Source organism: Siphateles boraxobius, unplaced genomic scaffold (genome assembly GCF_051911475.1).
Source record: "Siphateles boraxobius isolate OS27281-9 unplaced genomic scaffold, OSU_SipBor_1 130, whole genome shotgun sequence".
NCBI lineage: Eukaryota > Metazoa > Chordata > Actinopteri > Cypriniformes > Leuciscidae > Siphateles > Siphateles boraxobius.
The window spans coordinates 9638709-9656764 of NW_027508734.1; the positions used below are offsets into that span (position 1 = coordinate 9638709).

General features: G+C 37.3%; 2 protein-coding genes across 2 annotated transcripts in view; both read left to right on the forward strand.

Annotated features, from left to right (window-relative positions):
- The first annotated feature begins 2900 nt into the window (after nucleotides 1-2900).
- Nucleotides 2901-18056, forward strand: part of LOC143736968 (uncharacterized) — a 76942-nt gene continuing 61786 nt past the window's right edge. The window contains exon 1 of the mRNA XM_077227791.1: nucleotides 2901-2908. The gene's annotated coding sequence lies outside the window, so the exon portion shown is untranslated. The remainder of the gene's footprint in view (nucleotides 2909-18056) is intronic.
- cunh4orf54 (chromosome unknown C4orf54 homolog) lies at nucleotides 2984-7461 on the forward strand. Its single transcript, XM_077227778.1, has one exon. The coding sequence runs from the start codon at nucleotides 3114-3116 to the stop codon at nucleotides 7440-7442; it is 4329 nt and encodes a 1442-aa protein (XP_077083893.1). The 5' UTR covers nucleotides 2984-3113; the 3' UTR covers nucleotides 7443-7461.

An 18056-nucleotide genomic window follows, 5' to 3' on the forward strand; every position in this document is an offset into this window, starting at 1 on the left:
TAGCACTTTATGGTCCACTTTAAACATTCTACTGACTATAAGTAACTTAGTCTACTAACCCGAACCCTAACAACTAACCCTAAGTCTACAGTCTACTAATACTCTAATGACTGCTAGTTGACATGTAGTTGCAAAGTTACTTATCGTCAGTAGAATGTCTAAAATGGACAAATTCAAATAAAATATAACCAAATAATGTAATGTTAATTACATTACAATAATAAATAAATGTTACTTTATAGTCACGTCAAATTCAGCCAAACAGCTCTTCAAGGGGCTAATTTAGTAATCTTAAAATATATAAAATATGAATGAATTAGTAAATAATTTACTTAATCTGGTTTATTCATGTGTTATCATTTTTAAGTTACCACTCAATTAATAATTTTGAATAAAAAAAGAACCCAATGAGTAGCCCAACTAAGTGGTGGTATAGCACCTTCCCAACTGTGGGTTATTTTAACCCAATGCATTGGGTTAAAAGCATTTGTCCAATATGCGTAGCCCAATGTTGGGTTAAAATAACGTTTTTTACTGCGTGCAGGCAAAACATTTTTAAAGTATAATTTTTTTTAAAGATTCTTTCAAGGGCTGCATGAAAGGCTAATGAAAATTCATACCAGAGACGCCTTTACTTACCTTGAACACTAATTCTCACTATCATTGACATGGACACCATGAATTTACAGGACAAGCTGGAAAGCCCCTGCTCTGACCAAGACTATACGGGTGAATGATGAATGACTTTGTACAGATGGTCAAACACTCAGAGTTATCAGTGAAATACTTATCTAAGATCTCACCCCACCTGATAAACACTTAACACTGCTGCTGCGAACTGAGTCACTTACTGGTATAAACAAGATGTCTCATACTAACATTAAGAGCTGTCAGCTTTAAAAGCAGTCCTTATATTGTATGTTTTCAGAAACACATTAAAGGAGTGTCTGGACGGATCATGCAGAAGCACTTGATTAAGACACTGCAGCACTGCAATCCAATCATAACTTACACTGCACTTATATTATTCAAGAAAAGTTGACTGTGAATATAAGCTGTATTCGGGTGTGTCTAACTAATCAGCTCTAAACTGTGTGAACTGCCATTTGATGATTAATAGATGACATGATTTAACACCTGGTGGATTAATACGGCCACTGAATGTAACTGTATCTGAACACACTTGAGCAGACAGGAGCCATTTAAATAGCACACTAAAATTACCCTGTTTGTGGCAGCCTGGTGTGTGTGTGTGTGTGTGTGTGTGTGTGTGTGTGTGTGTGTGTGTGTGTGTGTGTGTGTGTGGGTGTGTGTGGGTTGGGTGGGTGTTTGTGCGTTTATTCTCATGTAAAAAACACAACATGAAAAACAGTATAGAATCTGAAATGTATATAATAACAATAACTCAAATATTCCTTCATAAGATTCTGCTTAATACAATATCACATCTCGGCGGCTGGTTCTGAATTGGTAATGAAGGATCTTTAGTACTTTAAACTGGGTCAGATCTCAGACTCAGTCTGTCTTTATGGTGGTCTTCTCATTCAGCCTACAGTTGCTGAAGGAATGCAACATGATATACCAGTCTAAAACATTTGCTAGTCTTTACAGGTCTCCTGCAGGCTGCACAAACAAAGCAAAAAAATAATCCTTAATTAAGATGGAGTACATAAATTTGGAGAATATATATATATATTTTTGTTTGATGTGCAGTGCTTAAGGTATTTGTAACAGTTATGTTCAGTTTTGTTTTCATTTTCACTGTGTTCTGTTCAAGTTTTGCCTGCCTTAGTTCAATAAAACAAAATTAGTTTAAATAATATATATATATATATGTTTTTTTTTATTCAAACACTGACTTTTAATAAAATAGGCCAAAAATTTTTACACAAAGCCGCATGTCATTCTAATACAGAAATGTAAACACTTGTGGCATCTGGCCCCTATAATAACAACTATTTACAGTACAAGTCCTTATTCGTTGCCCAAGCCTACTTAATTAAATATTCATACGAGACCACGCCTCCTCCTGCGCAATGTACAGAAAGGCAACTCTGATTCACTTTATTTAATTGACAAGTTCGTTCAAACAGAGAGCATAAATATGTTAAACATCACATAATTGTTTATTTTAATGTAAAAAAATCAAAATAAAATCTGAAAAGTCAATTTTACGTTAAGAGTGCATCCTGCTTCCGAGGAATGAACAAATTACGTATTGTACTGCAAAGGCGCTGTCCACCGCTGTGGTGCTGACCTTGCTCCAAAACGCACGTTTTAAGCATTAAAACGAGACTTTCCAGGGAATAGGGTAATTGTGGAAAAACGAGATAGTTTTATAAGAAGTTAGAGACGACTATAACTAAATGTAGCCTACACAACTACGCAACACTTCACCAACTCTTCCACTATTTTGGCAGCGCACTCTATTCAACTGCATTCACCATTGCCTCATCACTGACTGAATCCTTCTCATATTCGTCATGCTATAACTTCATTTAGATAGTCAACCTTTCCATCACATGACTGAGAGTGATTATATGGCTGTGACATATTTCTTTTGTTGGGTTAAGGCGGTGACACGTCAAAAGCATGCATTGTTGAGCGAGAAGCTTAAGGAGGATTCATTTTTAGCACAAATGTTGTTTCGGGGGGAGTCAGCCTTGTCTGCAGTATGTAACAAAACACGCTGAACATAACATCCTCGTTCTAAAATAGCCGATTTCGCATTTCGTCATCTGCTCTAAATTTGCAGTCATACGCATTTTAAGTGACAGCGCGCAACACAACAGGCTGTGTCATGGAAGTCGGTCTCCGTTTGTCGTCGGGTAAACGCCTCGCATAGCATTATTACGGAAATATGCAAGCCATATTCTAGGAGAAAGTACAGCAGGGGGAGAGTTGTGTCGTTTCTCTCACTGAAAGGAGGTCGCGTGAACGTCTGGCGCGCGTCTGGAATGACGTTCTCGAGTGCCGCGCTCTCAACTGTGGGTGAGGAAGGCAGAGCAGAGCCACAACTCCACTAGGATTGGACAAAGGGCAGTGCAGTGGGGATTCCTGGGGACTGGTGTCTCTCCTAAAAGAAAACTACGGCTTCATCACCAATAAAGCATATGGCAGCTTCGGAGAAAACGCTCATTTACCGGGAAGACACCGATTCGTTCAAGAACTTGCTTTCCAAACGGGACATGCGCCTGATAAGCGCACAAGAAGAGTCAAACTATGTGGATCTGAACGACCTGCTGGAACTGAAACTGAATGACACCAAAACAGTGAACGTAACATTTACTGGAGACTCGAGTCAACTGGAAATATTTAAAAGTATTAGTGGCATGAGCGATTCACAAGGAGAGCATGACCCTCCCACTGAAAAAATACACGAATCTACTCAAAATAAATGCGAACTGGAGGAATGCGCGGAGAAGTCGAGCACTTTTGAAACAGCAACCTCGGAAACACCTCAAGCTGATAAAACGGACAGTATCGAGAAGACGCAGCAAAAGCCTAAATCCCCAAATTTGGAGACACAGAGCATAGGAAACGATAACAATGAACAATACAATGAGGTTTATCTGAGCAGCAAAAGTGAATCGGACGATGAGGTCACTGTGGTGCTTTCGGATCACGACACGCGCGAAGACGAGTCCCACTATATCACAACCCACGAAATAGAGCTTTTGGAGTTGGACCATGATGTGGATTACGACTTTGAGACGGGATCAAGCTGGGATCTCGAGGACGATCTCCAGGTCTACTCGTTTGTCGATTATGCCTCTTTTGACAGTGATGAAACAATGGGGGCAAAAGAAGCGAGTGTGAAAAGCAACCAGGCTAACACGAGCGGAGCAGTGGTCAGCAGTAAGCCTGAAAGCAATCTCTGTGACGCGGACAAATGTGCCAGCTCAGACGAGGGCCTGTCAAAAACGCAAAATACAACCGGGCAGATTCACCTGTCAATCAAAGCCACTTCCCGCGCTGTAAATGAGCCACGCAACATCCAAGATCACGAAAAAGACAAAAGTCGCTATGTTTTGAGAGGAGTGGATGCAAAGGGCGACAAAGCGTGTGATAACGCAAAGTGTTTCATTGCTGTGCCAGGGCGCTTGCACTTTGGCAGCAAATTGAAAAGCAAAGATGTGAACGAGTATTCCAGCGGTGCGTCCAGCGCGGTGAGCGAGCTGGATGACGCCGATAAGGAAGTGCGCAATCTCACTGCCAGGGCATTCAAAAGTTTGGCGTATCCATATTTCAATGCCATCAACTTTAGTACCTCAAGTGAGTCTTCTGCTTCAGAGCATGGGCTGGGAATCAACAGCTGGTCGACGTTTGTTGACCTAAAGTATGGCAAGGGGCGAGATCAAAACTTAGTCGCGCATAAGGGCTCCACACCCAAATTCCATTTCGCCAAAAAGAGGGACGGTAAGGGGATAACAGGCTTGACGCTGACCAGCATGCGAGCGCCTCCCGTCGAGATATTTGCTTTGAACGGCAATTTAGTCGGCCACAAAAACACATCGTCCACCACTAAAAAGATTGAGCTCATGGGGAACTTCTCACAGGGGCAAGGTGGCCTCATAAGACTGACCGAAACGCTCAATTTTCGATGCAATGTCAAATCCGGCCAGTCTGTAAACGAAAGCGCTGGAGGATCACGTTCCACAGATGAAGTTACACACACATTGCCAAGCGCTCAGGGGAGCGAGGCAAGCAAGCGATCTTGCAATGCAGGTGAAACCATGGAAGACACACACAAGAAAGCCGTATTCGCTTCGAGTCTCCTCAAAAATGTAATTTCTAAGAAAATGCAGTTCGAGCAAGAGCGCAAAATGGAGAGGGGCGAGATATGCGAGGCGCACCACGCGCCCTCTCCGTGCTTCGCGATGCACGAGCACGAGAAAGCGACCAAAAAAAATGTCAAAGGGCTGCAAAGGCAAAGCTCAAAATTCTCAGAAGCCGATTCCGACTTCACGATCGTCAGCGTGGACGATCTGGGCGACATAGTAGACGGCAATTCAAGCGATGCCAAAGACGAGGGGCGCAATGAGGAGACTTTGACGAGTGCATCAGAAACCAATTTAGAGTGTGCGAATGATACTAAAAAAGGAGCATTCGAAGCATCCAAAAGCACGCTGCTTCGAAGCCAAAATAGCGCGTTCAGATCGTGGAGGGACGGCGAGCTAGAGTTTCAAAAGGAACATAAAAACGTCAAAACTCTTGAGGGGAAACCGCTACGCGAGTGTCCGGGGGAAACCAACGTCTGCGTCGACTCGGCGAGCGGCAAACACACTAAAATGTCACATTTATTTGTGCCAAGCATACAGCTTCCGTCCTCGGAGAGGGACCTTAGGAAACCACCGCCGAATGTGAGTTATTCCACGCGCAATCGAGGAGAAAGCGGAGCTTTAAAGTGGCGCTCGAACACACTTTATGTGACAGACGCGACGCGCAGCGCTGTGACATCGAAGTCGCCCGAAATCAAAATAAGTCTGCGGAGTGTACGGGACAACAAAAGCGACCCGTTCAATATCGCCAAGCTGCTGACTCCCAATTTGGGCTCTAAGACAGCTGAGGACACCAGATGCCAAACGCTCGCCACGGCTTTCAAGGGTGAGTCCTCTGACAAAGTGCCTCACTTTATAGTCAGAGACATTAGAGAGAACAAGGGCAAACTACAGACCCCCATTCATACGGTTAGAGACGTGCGTAAATTGGTTAAGAGCTCGTATCACTTTGTGTCTTTAGATAACAACGACAACAAATCTAGCTACTCGACTTCTGATGGAGAGCAGAAGTCATTAAAGCAGAGTCCTTATCTGAACTCAGCCTCTCTTTCACCCATAGTGATCAAATGCCAGTCTGTGAATACAAATAGCAATGTAAAGCAATCTGGAGATTTAATAGACCCCCCCAAGAGACAATTTCCAGAGGATATAGTTGAGGCTGACAGGTCCTCTCCTCACGTTGCTGTAGCCAACAGGCTGCCAAAACAAGAGGTCCCAACCGGATTAAAGATTGAGACGAGCACAAGAAACCAAGATAAAACAAGCGACGCCAGCGAGAAAAAAACCGAACCCAAGATGGCCAACCAAGCCGCTTTGGAAAAATTGCAAGCTGCAGTCAAAACAATGGAGCAACTGTATGTTTTTGACAAGAATGAGTGGAAGAGAAAAAAAGAACCTCGGCCGATAACAGACAGCCATGTGCTCTCGCTCATCTCCGGCGAGAAACACACTGTTGAGGAACTGGAAAGCTATTCTCCTGCGGATAGTTTGCAAAGACGAGATTCAAACTCAAACCTAATCAAGATGCCCCCTAAAAAAGACGACAAGTCATCATCGGCCACTCAAGAGCAAAACTGCCCTAAAGCGCTCACAGGAACGCCATGTAAGAAGATAACCAAGAAGCCTGTAACCTCAAAGACGCCACAAACACACGTTGCATCACCGTCATCTTTGAGCTATAAGGCCTTGACACCCAAATTTCCAAAACTACCCATTTCCTTGAAGATATCTCATCCGAAGCATGTGCTAGAAGAGCCGGAGAGGCCGAACGGAAGTGAGACTGAGTTCGCCCCTCTGCAGTTCACTTCCACAGCAGATTCGGAGAGCTACCTAACCATACCCGTGAAGCCTCACGCCACGTCCGCAGCCGGGCTGGGCAAATCCGCTGTTTATAAAATCCCACCCGGAGGAGGTAAAACCCAAACGGCCAGTCCTCCGTCTTACCTGGCTCACAGTGACATCAGAAGCCATACGTCACCAAAACGTTCATCGTTTGTCATGGAGACACGGTCCCCGGATACCCCTACCGCCACTATTTACCACACACCCCTGCCTGTCACGATGCAAACTGCTCAGCCTCAACTCATTTGCTTCTCTCCTTCAGTTCAACCCTCCCCCGTCCCGACAGAGCACTTCCACACGACCCAAAGAAAGATGCTGCTGGATCCCACCACTGGAAGCTACTACTTAGTGGACACTCCGGTGCAACCGGCCACCAGGCGTCTGTTTGACCCGGAAACCGGGCAGTATGTGGACGTCCCCATGCCACAGCAGCCCCCCATGACCCCCGTCCCACTTCCGATATCCCCTCTCGCCCTCGGCCCGGGAGCTTATGGCCATACCTACATGTTTTACCCGGGATACATGCCAACCACGATGATCCCCGCACGCACTATTCAGTCCCAGCTCTCTATGCAGTCCGAAGCAGATGATGGGGATAAATCCCATCCGCACATGGGACAGCAGGAGGAACGAGCTTATATGGAGAGCCCTTACTATATGCCATCGGGGAAATCGTCACAAACAGCCCATGTGGCTCAACATGTTCCCACCACCAGCAAGCAGCCTGTCATCAGCATCACCTCCCAACAAGGCCCGAGGATCATCGCTCCACCCTCCTTCGACGGCACCACCATGAGCTTCGTGGTGGAGCATCGGTAAAGTCCCGCTCACCTGCAGCGTAAGTGCAAATTCATTATTTCTTCATCGTATTTGCATGCATTGAATGTTTTTCATAATGGTAAGGGCTTAAATAAACAGTGTAAACAAAAAAGATTTAGCTTATAATGCAAATCTGACCTATAATGCTGCCTGATTCATAATCATACACTGTTCGTTCGCTGCCCAGAGGAGAACTGGCCCCTCAACTGAGCCTGGGTTCTCCCAAGGTTTTTTCTCCATTCTGTCACTGATGGAGATTTGGTTCCTCGCCACTGTAGTCTTTTTCGCCTTTGTCGGCATTGGGGTTTGGCTTGCTTAGTTGGGGACATTTACTTTAATATTCAACAATATTTTTGATCTGACTGCATTGACACAATTATATGAGAACTGAACTGAGCTGAACGATGACATCATGGTTTTCTCCATAGCAGCTATATATATAAATGAATTAAATTAATAACTTTTTTACAACAAAAATGAACTATCACTGAAAGTACTTAAGCTAGGCTGTGACGCTGTTTTCTTCTAGAAACAAACTATCACTGTAAAGCTGCTTTGAAATAATCTCTATTTTAAAAAGCGCTATGTAAATAACGGTGACTTGACTTTAACTGAAAATGCTAAATAATCTTATAAAATACAAGTTTGGCAATGTCTTCCTTTCTAGCTACGCCACATGTGTTTGCCAAGTTTGATTTCTTCACGCCATCTCGCAGATGTGAGATATGTTGGCATTGTTTTGTTACAGTTCAGGTGCACAGATATTTTAGTATTGTGGAATACTATTTTGTAAGTTAATACTTTAAGATTTACAGTATTTACTTAAATAATTCAAGCAGACACTGTCTGACACCATATATAGTATTATACACACTACCTGAAATTATGTTATTTAAGGTTTGAAAAGCTCAGAAAGTATTTGTATAGATAACACAACAATGTAAACAAACAAATAAAAAAGATTCAATACATTTTATTCAGATTTAGCTTGAGCTGAAAATGCAAAATAGCTTTTCAAATATTTAATAGTTTTAGATAAATAATGTCTAAAGACTGCTTGGATTATTTAAGTACAGTATAAACTGTACATCAGTGATGGTAATTATATGGGACTGTTCACCCCAAAATTTTTTTTTTTTTTTCATTATTCACTCACATTGTTGAAACCTGTATGAAAGAAAATGTAAAATAAAAAACGATACAAATTAAAAGTAAATAATCTTCTTCATTTTTTGCACTTCCGGCTTGTAAGTCCACTTCATGATGACTTCACATCACCCTTTTCTCTCTGGCCACAAGATTGTCTAACTTAAGTTTAACAGCCTTTAGTATTTTTTTCTTTTTTAATAAAAAATGAGGTTGCTTTTGCTAGCAGGTTATATTGCATACTGCTAGGAATGTCCTTGTTTTAAAGAACGTTTTTTGTCAAAACAACATTGGACCCCATTAACTTAATGACTTAAAAATGTCTTCTTTTGTGTTCTGCAGAAGAAAAAAAGAGTAATGCAAGTTTGGAACAACATGGCGGTGAGTAAATGATGACAGAACTGTAATTTTTGGGTGAACGGTTCCTTTTAGATTCTCATAAGCTAAAGAACAATTGCGTACATATATATATATATCCCTTAAATAAGTTTTGGATCATACCTGTAGACATATCATTGCCATTATGTTGATTAATTTGAATGACTTGAATTACGAACAGTCATAAAACAATTCATATGTAAGATTATCCTCCCCTAGACCATCTTGAAAGAAATCGAGGCTTTGATTGTAAAGAAAATGTGTCCATTGGAACCAATTTATAACCATTGGAAGCTGGAAGCCACCTGTTCTTTTAGAGTGCTGGGTTTGCATTTACATTTTGCATTTTTAAGATGCTTCTATCCAAACTAACTGTGAAAGTTTACAGACTTGCTGATAAGGTTTTATCAGTTTGTGTGCTAGAATCAAACCCACAACCTTGGTATTGCGGGTTCAGTGCTCAACCATTACCACTACAGATTTGCTTTTTTAGAACATTTATAGATGAGGTTCCCATCATGGGATCATTTTGTGGATTTAGTTTTAATTAATTAATTTTTAGTTTTAATTCATTTTAACCCATTAAACATGAAAGTATTATGCAATAATTTAATACATTTCTTCTTATATAGAAACTTTTAAGCATAAAGGCTTCTTTAAAATTGAGTCGAGAACTTTTTAAAGAGTGTATAGAAGTTGGATTATTATGTCACTTATAATATTTTCCCCCTATTTCACAATATTATTCCCCTATTTTGTCAAACTTTTCTGTTTATGAATAAAACCTTTTTAATTCCATTTGCATCTCATACATTCAGTGGTGGACGAAGTACACAAATCAAGTTCTTGGGTAAAATTACATTATTATTATTTTAACATTTGTTAATTATTTAATCTATAGTCAGTACTAGTCAGGAATAAGAAAAAATAGTGCAGACATTTAATATGTATTGATGTGCAAATATCAACATTTTCATTTTACTACCAAAGCTTATTATACATTAGAGTAATTATTATACACTCTTACTACGGAGTATAGAAGGCTTGTTTCCACCACAGAATAAAACATTTTAAAAGATAATTGCGTGATTTAAAGTCGCAATTGCGAGTTATAATGTCAGAATTGTGTGATATAAAGTCGCAATTGAGTGTTATAAAGACAGAATTGGGTGATAAACTCGTAATTTAGATGTTATAAAGTCAGAATTGCGAGATATAAAGTGAGAATTGCGAGATATAAATTCACATTTGCATGTTATAAAGTAAGAATTGCGTGATATAAACTCGCAATTGCGAGAAAAAAAGTCAGAATTGTGAAGTCGTAATTATCTTATTTATGTTTTATTCTGTGCCGGAAACAAACTTCCATAACAGAGCCCCTAAAGGGATGTGGTGAAGTAAAAAAAGGAGACGGGAGAGAAAAAGATTTCAATGTTTCTCTCGAAAGGTTTTGCATTTCCCCCCAAGAAACTTTGCGTTCGCTCCCAAAGAACTCAAAAGGTACGGAGCCCCTAAAGGGTCATAGTGGTGGGGAAAAATAAATCAATGCTTTTGCATTTACTTGCAAATGTTTTGCTTTCCCCGAGAAAATTTGAAAGATTTAGTTCACGAATAACTTACAGTCATGACTTTCATTTACAAATTCGGCATTAGCAACTTACTTTTCACGCTATTCAAGCTACGACGACATTTTGAGCGGATCAGTGAGTTGTTGACTCAAGAACAGCTGCAATTGGATCCGTCCGATTCGTGAATGAATTGTCCCGTGTAATTTGTGAACCAATTCAATAGGTTAATTGTAAAGAATCAGCTCGCTCACGAATCAGACATTGCTATATTGCGTCTTGGTTTGGGTAACAGGTGGCGATTTCTCCAGTTTTTATGAAATGGAGTAAAAAGTGTGAAATTAGAATGTAGTGAAGTAAAAGTAAAATTTAAAAGTAGTGAAAAATGCACTGTTAAGTACAGTAACACTGTTAAGTAAAGCTACTTTACGGTCCACCACTGCATAAATTACTTCAACGTAGAAGTTAAATTTACATTGATTCCATGTGTGACCTACACTATTTTGTTTATATGGTTATAAATAAAAATGATTTTATCTTAACACCTCCCGCTCAAGTCATAAAATAGCATCACCGTGAAAATACATGACTACTGTTCTATTTCCTCAAGAGCTACTGTATGTGTATGGTATGGATGGTGATAGGACGAGCCCTATAAAGAGCGGGGGGGGGGGGGGGGGGGGGGTGTCCCGCGGGCAGAAGGGAAGAGGCGTGGCATTGTTAGCATAGCAGTGGGAGGAGAGAAAGGTCAGCCAGTTTGAGGCATGTGTTTGTGCTGATACAGTGTTGTGCCAGCTGCTGCTGGATATCAAGACTCATCGTCCTGAGATTCGTGGGGCGCAGGCAGGTCACCTTTTTATAGGACGGCCTTATGTTAAAGGGAAAGGCCCAGAGGCGGGCCAGAAGTTTTGGGTGAGGGATATTATACAAACAAATCAGCCAGCGTGCGATCGGCCAGCGCAGGGGAGTAATGTAAGACGGCTGAACTGCAATATTTTAATGACCTATAATCCTGCTATTAGCAAGCAGCGGATGGTTTTAGAGACACTAAATAACACTTAAATAACTAACCTGTTAGCTGATAACTGTGTTCGCACTGCTGACAGAAGAACGCTGTTGTGAGAGATTCAGTTTTTAATATTATTATTGTTTTGTTTCACACAGGAGCCACGTGACATCACCTTGTCTCTTCTGTTTTTTGCTGAATTTATTCACTGTATATTGGATTCTCCTTCATCATGAAATCCCCACACTCTTCTCCCATTATTATCTGTGGCCTGCTTGTTCATGCCAATTATCCCACTTGCTTCATTATAACATTTTTTCTGTCTGCTTGTCAAATCTTTATGAAAGTGGATGGATTTTTCTGCATTGGATTTTTTTTTTTCAATGGGTAGTTGAATTCATGTGCATTTACTGTATAGGTTATTGTAAAATATCAAGCACCTTCAGAATAATGTCAGTTAAATAAGTTAAAGATAACTTGGTAACACTATACTTAAAGCCTTTATATACTATATACTATATATATATATAATTCATTTTTTAAGGCATTGTATGCAATGCATTTTGCTGTTGATTAACAGTAATTTGTGAAAAAAGAAAATGGAAAAATTTCTGACTACAGTAATTTATTGTAAAAATACTCTTTAATCCTGCATTTTTTTTTACAGTGCAGATACATTAAATTATATATTAACAGATCCAACCTTTAATGCATTAGTAAATGTTGATATTAACATTAACTGAGATTAATAAATGCTGTAAGTATTGTTTATTCTTAGTTCATGTTAACTAATGTTAACAAATGAAACCTTATTGTAAAGTGTTTCTGTTACAATTATTTATGAAAATATATAATGCATTATGATGTACATTATTACAATACATAAAGATTTTAAGTAAAGTGTTACCAATAGCTTTTTAAATGACTGCTAAGGATGTAATTATATTAAAATTCTGGCAATAATTGATATGGCTGCTAACCAATAAGTGGCCAATATTAGAACTCTACTTATAGCCTTCTATTTTTTGTCTAAAAAAATACTGAAAAATAAAACCTATTATTTTAAATGCTACAAGTGAAATTTGGCGTCATAATGTAACAGCACGAAAAATCGATATTCATGTTAAGATTAACTAAAGATTACATTTAACTATTAATAAATGATTAGTGTTTTTCAGTGAACTAACTATAAAAGCAATCTAAATGTAAAAATAGGCCAAGTTTGTGCGAAATTATATATCCGCGTATAATACTATATATATATATATCCAATATCAACCATATAAATAGTAACTTAAATGAATACATGTTAAGGCTATTAACAGGTTCTCTATAAAAAACACAGCAAATTTCTCCTGGTTTCCATCTTTCCTTGTCTGAAGTTCTTCTGCTGACCTTTATTCTCAACGCTCTTCCTTATAGGGTGTTCAGTGAGCTTAACAAATTACTTTATACATTTAAATTGTATATTTTTGTGAATTTTTTTTCTTTTCTTTTCTTTTACTGCTATTGTATTTTCTGCTGGTATTGAATAGACCACCATTAAACACACAAATGTGTGGCGATGTGGTGAACAGAGTGTTTTAGGGGATGGTATATCCTCTATTATCTCACAGTACCAGTATACCATGAGTGTGTGAGAGAATGTGTTTACCAAGTCATTTTGATTTGGTATTGCAGTTTCGTTGCTTTTGGCTGCAGCGATAATGGATCAAGGTCAGCTGAATTGATTTCAGGTGAAGAAATGAAAGATATTAGAAGAGATTTCTTGTATTTTAAATACAGAAACTGTTTTACAAAACACAGTTTACAAGATGTAGCTTTAGACAACGTTTAGAAAATTTGACTGAACCTCAATTTCAAAAGAGTAATCTATACACAGAGCTGTGTGGTAACTGATTACATATAATCTGGATTACGTAATCACACTCCCAAAATTAAGTGCTCGCAATTAGATTATATAAAAAAAATGAGTAAATAGACTACGGTTACTTTTCTATTGATTCTATGATTACATGCCATTTTGTCAGCTGAACCTTTTTGCCCTAATATATTTATTTCAGTTACCCCTAGATATTTTAAGTTATGTCAATAATACAATTTAGACAATAATTATAAATAAATAAATAATAAAATGTTATAATAATAATAAATAAATAAATAAATAAATAGCAGTTCAAGGTTCTCTGATGTCAGTTAATGGTCACACTACATGCAGGTAAACAAATATTTTTTAAATATTTTTTCAGCAATGTTTTATTTAGATTTTTTTTAAATTGTATGACTTAATTACTTGATAGCTTTTCATTAAACTCACAAACCCCCTGCAGTTCCTTCTTGAACCCCAGTATGGGAAACCCTAATGTTGTTGTTGGTAACTAAGAAAGAAATATATTATCTTTTCTCTTTTTTATATATTGATGTTATCCTATTATCCTATTCAAATCATTGTGATAAACGAGTCAGGTCAAAAGTAATCAAAAAGTAATGTAATCTATAATGAGTAATCTAGATAACATTACTAACTAAAAATGTTGTCACGTAATTTGAAATCAGTAACCGATTTGTAAGTAATCTACGCAGCACTGCTAATGAGGCATCTATGAATTTATATCTATGAAGAAGCTGTCCACACTGGACGCGACAAAGCGAGTGTTGCGAATCCATTTGTCCTTCGTATCAAATTTAAGTACGTCAGAAATAGAACGGGGGCGGGGCATCAGTTTACCGTCCGGAGTCGCATTGCTCCGCGTCACGTCCAGTGTAGACAGCTTCACTTATTATAATGGGTTTTATTCGCTTTTTCACATCTTTAAGATGAGCTGTCAAAATTAACATTCTTTATAACTGACATTATTCTGAACCTTTTAATAACAGAGGCCTTACATTTAGATCCTCTGTTATTTTGTTTTTGTTTTGCTTTTTTTGATGCACATGGCAAGTTTTTATTAACTCGTGTTTTAGTATTCTTGTGAATTCATTCATTATTTCAGCTTTTGGAGCTGCTGGCCAGTCCGTTAAGCTGTCTTTGTCAATTTTGGTGTGGCGTTGTCATCAAATTAATGAAAATATCATTTCGGTGTGTTTAAATTCAGTGACAAGTTTACTTAAAGGTATTTTTTTTAAATAATAAAAAAATAATAAATATCTGAAATACATATTACGACAAGGTAAATATGTGAATATGTTTTTGTTTGGTATGTGCTATATGTTGGTTTTGTTTGTAATCAGAAGTCAGTTGATGTCATAAGATGACATTGAATGTTCCTGTAATGCCATTATTTAATCATAAGCAATCACTGTTTTACGAGCTACACTTGATAAATGATGAGACTGACGTGAGGACAACGTTATGTTAAAATGGTTAGAAGTATGTGTGAAGATGGACGGGCGACGTATTGGATGAGAATACGCATTATAGCGTATTAGAAAGAATAAAGACTGAGATTCAAAACAAAGGGATGCAAAAAGGGAGAAATGTTCTCTGGTTTGAAGTTACAGGAAAAATAAAAATTGTACTTGAAATCAGCATTTTGTTGTTGTTGTTTCCATTTCTTTGTTTCCTTTTCCTACTTGTCCAATAAACATGCACTTTTCCAAAGACATAACTACATTTTGTTTTAATTATAGAAGTAAGTAATTTGCTAAATGTTACATTGAGTGCACTGTAAAAAAAAACTTACATTAAGTTAAATCAATTTGGATGTCATTTCAGCTTAAATTATATTAAACTGATTAAAAAAATCTTGTAAAACTTTTTAAAGGATAAAATTTAGTTTAAAAACATTTGTTATCATAACTTATTGATCATATATTTTTTTGTACAGTGTGCTGAAGAAGGGAGTGGTTTATACTAGAGCCCATATCAGTTGTTACAATGGCATTTAAAGAATGAGTCCTGCAAACCAGCTGTACAAAGTATTTTTTACCATATTAAGAGCTCCACGTTAAGCTCATTGACAGAAATCTATTTGTAATCCTCTGTAAAGTGCTTATCGGGAGAATTAATATAGGAAGCAACAAATCCATATGCTAATATGTGTTGCAAAGTGCTAATGTGAAAGGTGATAGTCTGGCAGTTTAAAGTCTCACACATTCCTATGCAGCAATGGGAATGTAAACTTCCATATTAGCTGTAACTCTACTCTCAGGTGACATGAGCTCTGAATCAAGACTAACATCTGTTTTATCATTTTAATTCTCATGATCTTATCACTGCATTTCCGTGAATGATGTGTAAATAACTTTTTTGTGCTGACGCTATGACATTGTCAAAGACCATATAATGAACTAAACATTTTGTTAACGTTACTGGAAGAACGTTTGCTCATATTTCGAGAAAACGTTTGTCAATGTTCTGAGAATGTATGTCCAGGCAAAGTTTACGGTCAGTTTTGTGTGCCTTTTTTCTGCCAGTGCTGCATTAAAGGCACTGTTACCATGTAATGTGCATGGCAGAATATTTCAGTTGACCACCTGTGCATGAAACATAATATGGTGTTACATTATATGTTGGGAGGCCGGTATTTTGCCAGCCATGCTGTCAGACATACATCATATTTAGTGTTTAAGTAAATAACAAAATAGAAAAAAATATTTGCATAATAAACACATATTGTTATGGTTTCAACATCAACCCAGTTTTTGTAATAATTCATTATTCTTAGAATTGTAAAGGAGACATTTTTAGTACTAGCATTTGCCTTTGAAAATGTATAGGCTCATAGTTTAACAATATATATGCATATCTCAATGTTAAACTTCCTAGTTTAAGTGTACGTTTATTGGTGATTCTGCAACTACGGGCACTTTTAAGTCCCAGCAGTGAAATTTTAGATTTATGTTAAAATTTGTCATTTGATGTTTCATAAATATATTCACAGTGCCATTACACACATTGACAAAAATATAATTACTGATTAATGTGATTAAATATAATATTATGAAGCATTTATAGCTCAAAACACCATTTTTGTTAATGTCCCACACCTGTGGTCTCAATGTTGAGATACATAAAATAAGCTAATTTAATTACAATTTGACATTATTTCAAATGGAATTGTTTAATATACAGATTCATTTACAGTATCTTAAAATTCTTTGTATTATTAATTGATAATTTTTATGATTTTTTTAACTAAATGTGCCTGTCCCACACTTTTGAGTCCTTACCGCAACAATGAAAAAAAGCTTTTGTTATGAAATTTTATCGAACACAAACAAGTCTAGTTTCTATTGAAACAGAAATTATCACTTGAGCACATTGCTGACAGACTGGGCCACCACACTACCTCACTCACAAGATACCAAAAAAATAAGGTAAACATCATCTTTTCTGCTCTAGTATTTATTGTGCGTCCTTACCATTCAGCTTAATAATTGTGTATTTTTAACTACATTTTAAAAATAAATGTATTTTACTGTTAAATTCATGTATATTAAGATGCTAAGAGTCAAAACTAATGTGGTAGGCCTTGCTAGCTGCCAATTAGCTAAAATATTAGGAAAAATGTCATTTCCGCAACATGTCTTTACCGCAGCAAATGTAGGTGTTGCGGTAAAGACCTTGTGTTGCGGTAGAGACAGATTCAAGGTTTACTGTATATTAAATTACAAATATTCTGTATATTATTAGTACTGAAGTATATATTAGTATTTATATTAGTATATATATATAAACATGCCATTTTTTAACCCTAGATTTTAACATCGTGTCCTTACCGCCACAAGATGTCATTACCGCAGCACTGCTCTATTTTAAATTTTTTCACATTTTCATTTGCAAAAAAGTATTTTTACACTTAAGCTGAGATGATTAACACATTGAAATTGCAACATCTGTCATAAAAAGTTAAATATGTTATCTTTTGTGTGTATGGAAACAATTGACATCTAAGTTTACTGTACATTTTTTACATGGCATAGAAAAAAACATGAAATTCCCTATTTTGTATATAATTTTTTTATATCAGTATTTACAAAATTGCATCAAATTTGAAAAAGCTATTTAAATATATAATTTTTTTATAGAAATTACTAAAGAAAAATGTAAAAAATTAACGTTATTGTAACGTTGCGGTAAGGACACTTTTTAAGAAGATGACCCGAAAAACATAAAAAATAAACATGTTCCAGATTAAAATCTTAATGACTACATTCTATTTTGTGTAAATTTTTATATGTATTACAGACTGTGATGGTTAAAATTTAAATTCATGGAGGTTGATTTTTTTAAAATTGGGATTGTCAAAAGTGCCCAGCAGAATCACCCTTATATAGAATATACAAATTATGATGACTACATATGGCAGATTCAAGATCATTCTTACACATCCAGAAACACGTGAAAAAAGACTACAGAGTTAAAAAAAAACTAACTATTAAGCATATACAAAGGTCAATACACATGTAGACAACTCACAACAGATGTTATCAACCTAGGCTCATTACAGAGATTTCTCATGCCTGAATGTCTTCACTTGCCCTCACCAACATGGCGAACTGTGGTCGTTCCCACGC